Raw genomic sequence first — 13,479 nt, 5'->3', positions numbered from 1 at the left:
GACATCTGCAATTCGCGAAGGGGTAAATTGTGTGAGAATTAGCCTACTACCTACCTATGATGTTAATACCAGTGATGGAATATAACTAAGTACATTTACTCCAAGTACCGTACTTTGAGGTACGTGTACTTTACTTGGGTATTTCTGTTTTATGTATCTTTACTCTACTACATTTTGAGGTTAAATATAGTACTTTTTTTTACTCCACTACATTTAGTTGTAAGCTTTAGTTACTTTTCAGGTAAAGATTTACATTAAAAAATATAATCGATTTAAAATGATTTGACTTTTTATTTTATTTCAATGAAACCTCAAAACAATACATAAGTAGCCTAAGTTAAAATGAGTAACATGTTTACAAAATTAAAATGCTGCTTACATAAATGCATCAAAAATATTAATACAAATATATATTAGGAATATAGCCTATATAACTGTAACTAATATTAATCTGAGTGGGTCCCTTCAGCATAACAAGTACTTTTACATTTGATACTTTAAGTACATTTTGATTCTGATACTTTTGTACTCTAACTTGTAGTGGAGTGATTTTGCAGTGTGGTTTTGTTGTGTGTTTTTTTTTAGGGTCCTGAATACATTTCAACCACTGATACTGATAGTTAGGGTTATTAACAAAGTAATCCTTGTTACTTGCAGGTCTTTTTTGTTTGTTAGTTTTTTTGTTTTTCTATCCCTTTAATTGCAGACTGCATTAATTGTGATTCACTCTCGGAACTTATTGGACTCCACACAAATTCAGCTTTATTTACAAGCTATTCCTCTCCACAAAGGTATTGCTTAAAAAGTGAAATATATTAAATTCTATAATGTTAAATTATATTGACAACATAACATGCTTAATGAGAACAGTTTACGAAATACAGAGAAAATGCAATAATAACTGTACATTTCAAATACAGAACAATACAGTATTTAATACAGTGTGTGTGTGTGTGTGTGTGTGTGGGCGGGGCTTTAACTAAATATAACATGCTGTTTGAAGAATATAATAGCTTACAACACAAAGAGCTGATTACTGCACAGCGATTCACAACCTTATAGTCAAAAAGTAGTCACATTTTTCATGCCGCACCTCATGCCTTAAATATGTTAACTGGGTGAATATGAAATGATCGATGGTATCTTGTCCAGTATTTGTAACAGACTTGGATGCACCAATAAAAATGTAACACTGACACTCTTTACGACACGACTCTCCAAGTGTCTATTCATGAAAGTGCTATAACCCCTCATTCATACAGTTTAAGTACATGGCATTCATAAATAAATTAGTTCATTGCAGATGACAGGACAGGAACATTCTGTGTGTTTGTACTTTTAAATCACAAATAAATCATGCATGAAATTGCCCATTGCAGAATTATTTCTTGTTTCTGAAGGCATAAATCAGATGGATTACTGACCATTAAATGTCCAAATACATAAAGATGGCATTGTTCTGGTTTAAGGTGATCAGTTTTGAATGTGAAGATGTTGAAATCCCCTTTTACTCATTTGGGAACTCCAGGTACAGATATGGCTGTGGAAAAATGAATGATCCTCTTTGTGCCACCATGTTTTCTCAAGAGTAATAAACATAAAAAGGTGCACAATAAAAGCATGCTTAACTTTATAACTATGGGAAAGCCCCACTTCTTGTTCTTGAGCCTCCCTCCTCCAGCTCCTCCTCTGAGTAAGAGCTGTAGTTCCCTGTTTCTCCTCCAGCATGCCTCATAAAGCCTACTGCACCTAAAGAACCCGCCCTCAGCACTTCTATCTCCTCTTTTTCATCCTCGTCATCCCCTTCTATCTCCTCTTCATCCTCCAGGCTCGAGCTGTGTGAATCACTCTGAGGCTGGGTGCTGTGTATATCCATTCCAGCTCTTTCTGTGTCAGTCTGTGGTGTTGTTTGTTCCTTGGCTTTGCGACTCCTCTTCCACTTCATACGTCTGTTCTGGAACCAGATCTTAACCTGGTGGGGAAAAAACAGGATGTATGCCAGTTAAGTGGTGTAAAAATGTAGAAGAAGAATGTTTTTAAAAAGCAGGCTATTACCCTTACCTTTAATATCTTAACCGAGAATAGGAAGGATAGCAATAAAGGTAATATACTCACACACTAAAGAAGGTACCATCTGATACAACAATTCAATAAAACACCTTCTACAGGTTCTGAATCTCACCTGAGTCTCTGTCAGCATGAGTGAAGTGGCCACCTCAAAGCGTTTAGGCCTGGACAGGTACTTGTTGAGCTTGAACTGGTTTTCTAACTCCAGCAGCTGCTGGCTTGTGAAAGCTGTCCTGGGCCTCCGACACTTCCCCAACAAACCTGCCTGGACCGGGGCTGAGAGGGGAAACAGAGACAAACAGCAGAGAGAGGGGTTATTATTAGTTTTATTTGTCATTATTTGAATTTAATCACTTTCAACTATTTCTGTAAAAGTACAACACCTCTATTACTAGTGGGCCTATAAGCAAAAGAGCAAACAAACAAACAATCAAACAAATCCTCACAAAATCATCCAATTTGATTTCCCTTTTACTGTTTGGCCAATCTGCCTGTCTGTCTTCTTGCCTGTATATCTTGTTTTTTTCTGTCCGTTAACATTTATTGCCATGATGTGAGTTTGTGGTGAGAGGATATTGCTTTGGAGGGGTAATAAACCATCACAGGGGACCATTACCTTAATGAAAACATGGTAAATGTTATCAATTGATTAAGTAGTAGGCCTATTTCAGGTGTTACCTTTATCGTAAATGTTGCATTTTTTTTATGAGATACATTGTCCTTAAGAGACAGCATCTCAATGTCACGGCCCTTTCAAAAGCAATACCAGCACACAGGTGCTAGGTGGCTCGAAAACAATTCATATATTTCTTCACCAAACTAGTACATAAAAGATAACAAAAATCTATCAAAAAACAAACTGAATTAACATTTTTAATTAAAGGAAAAAAATAAATGTTTAATAGTTACACTTTTATGAATGCAGTAATCTTTTGTGTGCTGATAATAATAATTTATTTTATACATTAAATATAGTAATTCTATTGTAAACTAAATGTTATCATAATTAACAATGACAATAATAATAAGCATAATTATATTGTTGTTGTTGTTAATTATTTAAAGTCTTTGCAAGCTATGACCCTTTGAAACATCCGTGTAATTTTCAGACAAATTCAGAGGTGAATAATAACGATGCATTTTTGGTTCTCTCAATATTTTAATTTATAAGAAGTATAATAATTAAGTTTATAAATGGAAGACAGGAAGTTCCGCTCACCTCCATATTCTCCGAATCTTGGTATCATCATCCCGGCTCTGATCCAGTGCTCCAGCGGGTGCGTCGCGGCCATGGTACCCCCCTTCAGCTGCTCCGGGTATGGTTGGACCAGCTGCGTAAAACCGGGATATATGAAGGCGGGATGCTGGCCTCCGAGGGCCGTCAGAGGGTACATGGAGCCCGGGTGCATGCCGAGAAGACCCCCTTGGTGCAGAGCAGTGAATCCTGACTGGGACAAGCCGAAGAGTTGTGATTTGGACAGGACTCCTGGCTGGGCTGGAGAGGAGTTCGTTGAGTTTGGGTGAGGGGAGGGTGTCTCTGAGCCGCGGTTTGACACCGGACTGCCTCCGGGACTTCTGCTGTTATACAACCCCGGCGAGGCACCGCCACTGTCCGCCCTCTGCTCCACGCCGTGAGCCAGCAGCGCATCAATACGAAAGTTTTTAGATTTCTCCATGGTGGTTGTCATTCTGTCCCCCGATTAACTTTAAAGTGTCTCTAATTCCTGAACACGCTATATAAAGTTAACTGCTATCCCGTCACTCCCCTTCTATGAAGAAACGTCTTCTTTCTGGCCCACTCCACTTTAGCCCTGTGCGTAAAAGCCACCTTATTCATGCTGAGAGATTACTCTCACCCAATAGACCGATCAAGTCTGCTCCGCTGTGATTGGCCAGAGCCCTGGAGCACAGGGGCAGGGTGTACTCTTTCTTTTAAAGGGTTAATTATAGGCTTTGGTGCACTCTTGTATCAGCTCTATCTGTTGAATTCTAGACCAATACTAAACACTTTTCAGTACAGAAAAGTACAAAAATCTTTATGTTTCTTTATTAGTTAAGTATTTACAATACTACACAAGACTGATATCTTCTTTCTTTCTTTCTTTCTTTCTTTCTTTCTTTCTTTCTTTCTGTTATCTGTCTGACACTTTGACCCCCAATTTCAATTTCCCTGTCCCAGGTGTGACTGAAGTGTAACTTTCTCACACACTATCTTGCACACACACATTGTTTCACACATACACAAGCATGTAACACATACACAAACACACTTGAAAGCTATATTGCGTTAATGACGGTAATCTCACTTTAGAGGGATGACGACAACATTCATTATTTTACAACTAAGTCTTCATTAAAGTTTATTGCCTGCTAAGGTTGACAGGAACCCAACAGTTCTTATCTGAGGTTGCTGCCTGATTATCGGTCATCACCACACCATGGAGCAGATAAAGGGGCAGTAAAGTGACAGAGAGCAAACTCATTTTCTCTCCATGCAGACCAGAGGCACAAACAAATATGGACAGGTGTGTGGAGTTTACTCCATCACTATACACATAAAACATGATAGTATTCTTACAAAATGTGTGCATGTTGATTTAAGTGTTTCTCATATGTTATTTCCCTCTCTAAACCTAAGCGTATTACTATCTGACCCTGAAAGATGCCCACGCCTTCAGGTGTATCTATTAAGTGTCACTTACAGCATCTAAACTGCACATATCTGCAACAGTTTAACAAGTATTCCCTGCTGGTTTATACAGCACTGATAAAAGACAGTCAGAGGCCTGGGAAACCAAACTGCTCTCACTTCAAAGACAAACACACTAACACCTGCTGAACTACCCGCCATATAAATTTAATGACCTATGGATGCATATGTGTGTGCAGGCATGTCTGTTTACTGTACGGCCATCAAGGAAAATGATTGTCCGAATATTACATTAACGACATTATAACTCTTCAGAAACCAATGCTACCCAAGTTGCAGAAATTATCTTTTGACTTAAACACACATACAGTACATGGAGAAGCTTTGATCTTTTTAAAGTCATCTCACAGGAGACATAGGTTAATAATTAACAAGTTCTGTCATCAATCATTACAAAGAATCACATAGACCCAACTATATTTTCACACAGACCACATTTAGACCACAAAAGAGCTTTAATCAATTGTTTGGTTAGTTGAGAATATTAAATATACTACAATAAATAGAATCAATGCATCGAATATAAACAAAAAAGAACACAACAATCTGCCATGTAGTGAAAGTCATGTTTGATCTACGAAGTGTGAATAAAAGATGATAAAATTCTACAGGCATTTTTTATGACAAAACAAAGCTTTGTTTGTTAGCAATAGAGTTTTTTTTTCCGCCACTGTCTTTGATCGTCAGACAGGTCACAGTAAAGTGTGAACTACCAGGATAAGGCTGAGGTTGTAAAAGCCAGCTGTTAAATAATTATTACTCTGTGATCTGTCCTACATTAGATAAGGAAGATATATCACATCATTTAATAAAGTTTGGACAATGTATCTTGATATCCTGGAACAAATATGAGATAATTTAAGATAAGGTTAAGTAGAAAGAAAGGACACAGTATTTGCAATTTCACACCTTGAGAGATATTATGTTTGGTAATATACTGAAATTGTGATTTATGGTCATTAGATTGCCATATCAATGACCCTTAACAAAAGAGTCTTTATATTCATACAATCCATGCTCATATCTTTTATCTACTCACAAATTGATAGCAGTCAGCTTGATACTTTGTACAGTAATATACTCTGGTCTGAGGATGGAATGATCAGGTATTTGAGGTCAAACTATCTATGTATGTCTGATTAAAATGGAAACATTGTTCATCAATAGCATTCTTTCATCTACAGCAGCATTTGTAAACCCTGTGAGGGGTGAGGATTCAGGGTCCTTTGAACTAATTTGTGTGAATTACTGTAACTTTATTTTGGTGTTTTTGCTCGGTGTCTGTCTGTCCACAACATTTTGAATTGACAAGTATTTGAGTTTTTGTTGGTTAATCCTATAGCCTACTAACAAGACTAGGTAAAAGCCTAGTATGTGGCTGACTGCGTTTGGTCAATGCAATTTTGCAATGTTGTGGGCTATGTGTTATAGGAATAGTAAATGGTAGTTTCTATGAAATTAATATTTTGCAGTAGTGAGTATGCTTTTGTCACAGTAATTCAAACAAGTAAAATAAGCTTCATGATATAATAAACTTTAGATAAAAAAACTATAAAACACTCTGTGTTTGGACACTAATGATTACCTAATTAATTAATTAAATGAGTGAAGGAAAAGCACTGTCCAATGACAACATGAAAGTAGAAGAGGGCGGCGGACGAGCAGCCCCGCTCCCCGAACAAATTGTGATCACTAACTCACTCATCCTGTCACATACAGACCCGTGTGTAGGGCTGACCTCGAGAGTCAGCCAAGAATTTTTCCAAAAACTTGAAGTATTAATGAATGTTGTTGTGGTCAGTCCCACTAAATGTAAAGTAACTTCTTTACTTCTTTGCTATAGCTCTTCATCCGAGTCAGGGCCTACTTATTTTATGTGAAGATGCACTCTGAGGAGGCATACCTCTACTGCCAGGAATGAAACACACACAAACATGTATGTATGCACAGGCACACACACAGACACACAGACACACAGACACACACAGACACACACACACACACACACAGACTAGTGCAACAATGCACAACACAGAGTCAAAACAGACAGGAGCAAGTCTGGGGAAGACAGAAGAACTACTCAGGCCAAAGCTCCGCTCGCTGTAAAAGAACCATTCATGTGGCTTCTATTCATACACAAATGTAAGAGAGGTTAACCCAGTGGGCGATTCTGTCAGGCCTTTATAGTTAAGAAGCAACAAGGTTACGCAGTTCTTACATGGTGATGCACAGGAATATGGTGGCAGTAGAGGCAGAGACTAAATTAAAACTCATTTGATTTTAATGATTTGTTGAGAAGAGAGAAAGGGAATAGGTCAATTGTAGTGGCATGCTCCAAAAAATACAAGTTGCCTTTGCATTTTTTTTTTTAACATTGGCCATTACTGCTAATACTAACTACTCAGCTCATGAATGTTTCTGCTGCCAGACACCTAGCTGGAATCAATTCCTGTTTGAGAGAGAGATTTTTCCCAAAGAAATGTTACAAACAAGGTATTTAACCATGATAGAGACTTTAGTGACCCTCTGTGGCAGATGTAAGTGACACAGATTAATAGGACCAGCATGCTCGTAAAGTAGAATATGACTATGTATCCCAGGAGACATTAAGGCTAGAAGAAAATCCCCAACAGAGTATAATAAAGCCTGTTGTTCTCCTGCTGCCTGTGTCCTATTGTGGTTTCTAGTCTAATATCTGAGTTTGGTGGCTATTGTTCTATCTGTTGTCATGCCTCAGTTCTGCTCTGATTGGCCTAATGGACCGCAGGGGAATAGAACATTTCCTGGTCGAGCAGTGGTGGGTGTTCAGGGTTGCAAGGTTCAACGTCGTTCAAAACGAGTTGATTAATGACAGCCGTCACAACTGAGACCGGACCATAATGAGGAGGACAAGAGGGTGGAGCGGAGGAGGAGAAGAGGAGGGACGTGAGGGGAGGCAGGAGGAGGAGAGCCGAGATTGGATGATTATTACTTAGCACGGTAAACAGTGAGATGACAGTACAATGAGATGAGGGTAGCTTCAGGGTAGAAATGGAGGGGGAGACAAGTGGAGGCACATAGCTAATTAGTCCTAAACCGAAGTCTGTGAATGAGAGGAGGAGACAGACACACGTAGAGATGGTTAACACACAAAGACAGGGGCAGTGACGGGGCAGCAGAGTCATGGCTGCAGAAAGTAGTTAAACATCTGTTGCTCTGTGGGACACCCAGACTGCTCTGCAGGGTCAGGTTCCCAAAATACTCATTACCCAAATATGTTCTTCCTTTAACACAAATACATGATGGCTATTAACTAGTTTAAACCCTTCTACAAAATGAATCTTCTCTGTAAGAAGATTTGGATGGTGTGAATTAAATATACAGGAAAAAACAACATAAAGAATCCATGCAAGTTTTTGGGCCATGGTTTGCCAGAATAGGCTAATTGTTTCTAGGCAATAATACTAAAATATTTCTGCAATTCTACTGGAGGAATTGTTTTTATTAGAAATTTCCTCAATTGGTGTTTTGATGATGGTGGTAGAGAGGGCTTACCAACACTTTGGTCCAACATGTCCTATAGGTGTCCAATTGGATTGAGATCTGGCGAGTTGTCCTCATTGGGGGTTTGTAGGATGTCCCACCAGTCTCTACATATATAAGCATCAGAATAGGCCAAATCTAGTCAAAGGGAGAGACAAGTGTCAAACTCAAATGTATCTTCCAAATCTTAAAAAAGTAATAAAATTGCAATGTAAAAATACAAAATAAATTTAGTAAAATGCGCAGACCTCTGCTAAGACAATAGCCTAACTTGCAATATCAACAAAAGTGCAAAATACTCTATGTGTCTTCAGAATTGAATGGGTTCTCTCTTTGGCTATGATACACCATTCAAAATAATTTTGGACTAGAAATTTGAGGGGTTTTTTCATAGTCCTGCTGATAAACACACAGATACAAAAAACTATAAATACAGTAGTTATATAAATCAAGCAAGACTCCTACAAGACCCAGATTGAATCTGGAAAGCACTAGACTCAGCTATTAATAGTGTGATTGTTGATGCATGTCAACTGAGTTTAGTGCATTCAAGAAATTACTTGAAAAGGGCAAAAAAACAAAAAACAAACACAGCATGACATCACTTAGCCTTGTTAGTCCGCTGCACAAAATTGCATTACATTTGACCTGATGCTAGGGCTAGAGGAAAAGTCCTCCATCCTGTGGGGTACGTAATTTCATGGCAATCCACCCAACAGCTGTCAACTGACTGTGAGACACAAAAATTGACCTCATAACGGGGCTACACGTCAGTCTCTCCTGGGGTCCTTGATAATGCATAAGAATTCTTATAGCAATCATCCAATAGTTCCTGAGAAATTTGAGTCACCAAAGTGGTATGGTGGCATCAAATGGAAGAAGGAAAGATGTAGTGCGAAGGGAAACACACACATTTACACATCAGGCATGACTATAAACCTCTGACTAAGGACAAATGTGACAACTTCCTTTCTATGCATCTTTTCTTTGACTATTGCTGCTTCTTGTTTAATCTAGTCCTCATCATTCTCTCCATAACCCTCCATCCTGTCACAGTGGAGACAGTTCAATTAGCCTTGTTGTCCACAGACACTCCCACCAATCCATGTTTGTGGGGTTTAATCAGATCGCTCTGTGTGCATGTGTTGCATGTATATGTGTGTGCGTAAGGGTTAGGGTTAGGTGACAAAGGGGAAACACATAATTCTTTATCACCACCTCACTTGACACTGCAGTATCACCTCTCCTCTTCTGCATTTTATTCATCCTCTTCTCTGGCACCTGACGCATTCAGATAAAAAATAAGTGAGGATGTATAAATAAAAACAAGAAATAAGCTTGTAACACTTAAAATTAGTATTACAGGTTTGTAGAGGTCATTTCATTGTTTTCTTACTTGATGTTCCTTTTGCCTGATGTGAGTATTGAAATGACCTGAATGGTGATTTATGGCTTTCAAGCAATTTGGATAAAAGAGGTAATAAGCAACACTGGTGACATGTGTCCTCTACAATGACATCTCTCTGCTTGGATTGTATTTTAAATATATTTAATATGTATAGTGCTTTTGTCTTGTTTAGCCATGGTGTACAAATGCTTCATGCTGCTTCTGTTCATTTGAAGGGGTGTAAAATATGAAATAGCAGAAATCCAAGAACCAAAGTCTGTATTTGAGCTAACAAAATCAGTCAAACATACACATTCTGTCTCATAAAACTTTGACAAAAATGTTAAATTGCTGGAAGAGAAACAGCATGAATGCTTCATGAGCAACAAAAACATTTCCTTTTGGATTTGCTTGGTCTGCATAATAAAACATTTTCAACTAGGGATAGAATAAAAAACAAAGCCAGTTCACTGCCATTAATCTTAGAATGACCATATGATGAAGAACAGTTTCTACTGGACTATAAAGCATAAAATACAAATAAACTTTTGAAATCTTCTGTGAGGCAAATGTTTTCATTTGTTTGTGTGCAGCATGTGTTGGACCGGGAGGAGGTTGTGTTTCAGAGGCTATCCAGGGGTTAACTGGGGATTAGCTTTGCTTTAATTGGTCGTTTTGACAGAGGTTGGACTGACAGGCTTAGAGGCGGGGCTGTCACTGCTTGATGTATGTTGTCCCACATTGACACGAGATTTCATTTCCCTAATTGACCCCGCCTTACTATGACTTTACACCTTATCTCCTTCTTGTTTTGCTCAACCTTCTGCCAGTGTCTCCTCTGTTTCTGCCCAGCCTTTGCTTCTTCTCAATGCCCCCACCCCAGATGTTGCTTGTCTAATGACAGTCTGAACAATTTAATTAGTTACAGTGATATGCAATGAACAACCAGTTGGTGAAGTGATTAGCATCATTAAGAGCCATATGAACTGCTTGATGAAAAAGCATCATTCTTATTGTTTCACTGTGAGCAGTCTCTGGACTAACTAAAAACTTTGTTTTATACTTCTGTCAGCACATATACGTGTTCTGGGGAAGGGTAAGTCCTTGTTTGGTGTGTTACAAAGAAAGGGAAACCTCTAGGCTGGAAAAGTTATAATGATGTGGAATTGCCTTAAACCTGCATTCTTTCCGAAAGCCAGCAGGGGGCAACTCCTCTGGCTCCAAAAAGAAGCCCTATTGTATAGAATCCCATGATAAAATATCCCTTCTTCTCACTTGATTAATTACCTCAGTAAACATTTTCCCAATGGGTTTTTGGACTCTATGAAAGTTTCAAATCTTTACATCAAAACATCCCATTTAGAGTAAAATAGGCAATAAAACAGGAAAGTCTATAGGCTGTGGCTACCTTGTTATTGACAAGTGGCTATGGCGAAATGTCAATCACGATAAAAGCCTAGCATACCCATGGCACTGTGTACATTGAAATAGTCATTAACTTTTTGTTTTTTTTGGTGATGTCCGTGTTTTTGTCTTTGAATTCTGACACACAGTGTATTTTCAGTTAATGAAAGTTTTGGGTGCCTAAAAAGTTTCTTGTTCAGAACTTGGCTGTATTCAATGATACTAAGGAGTTGGCTGTACATTTTTCCATTAAGTAACTTTCTACTGTGAGTACATTTTGTTTTTAAACCTGTTTTATGCTAGCCAAAATTAGCATCCCCAATAAATTCACAGTTAACATGCACTTTGTGAGGCACCACTAGTGTAGCTGGTAACTTAGCATTTGCTTTGCTGACAGTACTACCTGGCCCTGCCAATACATAAGATTTCAGGCATCTTTGGACTAACATGAGAAAAAAGAAAAATTTTTAAGCGAGGAATAACACCACAAGACGAATAATTAACAGCATTGTGGCCCACATGAGATGAAAGTTTCTTAAATTCACAGGTCTGTGGTAGTGAGCAGATATTCACACTCACACAAATGCCTGTTGAGATGCCTGTGCTCCTGCCTAATGTCTGTAAATGAGCACCTAATGATGTGTGTGCAGCTATTTGCTTATCCGTATCAGCTCCACAGCTGCTTGTGTTCACACGTTCATGCAGACATACACACAGACCCAATCACTTTTGTTGATGCAATGAAGATAGAGCATAAAGATAGTGATGATTTATTTTACTTGTTCAAACTATGCTGCAAGTTTCCCGTAAGCAGAAAAAGAGCTGTTTACTTACCTGTGTTTCTTCTTTTCTGTTTGAGTGAGCACTTTGGTACTACAAGATTTCTGTTGACCACCAAAGCTCAGCTCATACCTCTTAAAGCCTTTTCAGTTTATGGCACAAAAACTCACTCTCACCCCCATATGATCACAGTAGCCAATAATGGAGAAAACAATGCTGGTTCTAGTGAGGACATTTTCCTGAAGGCAACCAAATGCTTGGATAGGGGGTGATGAGGGGTTACTAAATGCCCCTAACTCAATCTCTATCCATGGAAAGCAAAAATGTAAAATAAATGTTAAATAAATCTGAGTTGCCACATGGAAGAATCCAACACAACAGTTTGTATGATATCTCACAAGAACTTGCACAACGATTTGTATTATAGCTGACAAAATATGACCATTCTATTGAACATTATGAAATGCAGTTTTAAACATGTGGCTAACATTGTGAAATAGAACTACCTGGTTAAGTTGATCATGGTTTGGGTTAAGATAACTAAAATAACATGGGACACAAACCAATACATTCACCCCAAAGGCTTTGTTGCTCTTTAAGTTACATTTTGTTCCTGTTACCGTAACCACAACCACTATAGGGTGCTGCCTGCCAACAAAGGTCCAGGTGGATTATAATAAACTGCACCACCTGGCTGTAATGTGTTGCTGTTGTAAAAGTACAGTGAATGAGAATCGCCTGAACAATCAGCACTGTAACATATTTGTTTGCCAGTTAGTGATAATTGTTTGGCCACATTTTGTTTGTAGTATATGGCAGATGACTACGTGATCACTTATTGCTTCTCCCATGTTCAGCTATCCACAGATGGTGCAGCAGAAGCCCCCTTATCCCCTCTATCCTTAACGCTCCTCCTCCCTCCATTCTTGTCTATTGACGTGATAATGGCTACAAATTGATGAAGCCATTGAGTGTGCTGGTGACTCGAGGGTGAGTGGGGACACAAACTCTGCACCACCCAGTAACACTCATTAATCAGACCTCCTCCAGCCCCTGTCCCTCCCTCCAGACTGCCTGACACAGTGCCACAAGCAGTAATGTAATGCTCTGTGTCTGTCCCTTGCTGTCTGTCTTTATTTCCACCTCATGTCTGTATTATTTTTCTCTGGGGCTGGTTTCTTTGTGTCAAACAAAGTCCAGGTTAATTATAAAGAGAGTAAAAAAAAAGTATTCATCCTGAAACTCAAAGTTTAAATTTGATTGTTCTTCGAAATGTAGGATGAAAAGACAAAAAAATATGTGCTAATCAACCATTTGATACAGAGACTTGCAAGAATGTATGTTCACCTACTGTATTTTAACCCTAATTTGGTTTAGAAGGATGTTTAAAAAGGTGAGAAGAAGACAAAAAAATGACCTCCAAAACTAGTCAGTCATCCCATTAATCCAACCTGGAAGATACAGGAAATGATAGATAGTCCTTTTTTGGTCTTGATGAGTGGTTTCATTTAAATCACACCATAGATTTATGTCAAAGTAAATCAGCAGCCTGGTGGCCAACGTGTTGACATCTACACCCTAAACTCCCTCACTCAATAATGAAATCAGC

The 13,479-nt window shown here is 38.6% G+C and overlaps 1 protein-coding gene across 1 annotated transcript; it reads right to left on the bottom strand.

Annotated features, from left to right (window-relative positions):
- Positions 1-453: 453 nt before the first annotated feature.
- On the bottom strand, positions 454-3,795 carry LOC131979383 (motor neuron and pancreas homeobox protein 1-like). The gene is made up of 3 exons (XM_059343344.1): positions 3,287-3,795; positions 2,183-2,343; positions 454-1,972 (listed from the first exon to the last, which is right to left on the bottom strand). Exons 1-3 carry the CDS (start codon positions 3,753-3,755, stop codon positions 1,637-1,639), a joined length of 966 nt encoding a protein of 321 aa, XP_059199327.1. The 5' UTR covers positions 3,756-3,795; the 3' UTR covers positions 454-1,636.
- Positions 3,796-13,479: the final 9,684 nt, after the last annotated feature.

Source organism: Centropristis striata, chromosome 10 (genome assembly GCF_030273125.1).
Source record: "Centropristis striata isolate RG_2023a ecotype Rhode Island chromosome 10, C.striata_1.0, whole genome shotgun sequence".
NCBI lineage: Eukaryota > Metazoa > Chordata > Actinopteri > Perciformes > Serranidae > Centropristis > Centropristis striata.
Note: the sequence above shows the minus strand (reverse complement) of the source record. Positions and strands in the feature narration are given on the sequence as shown.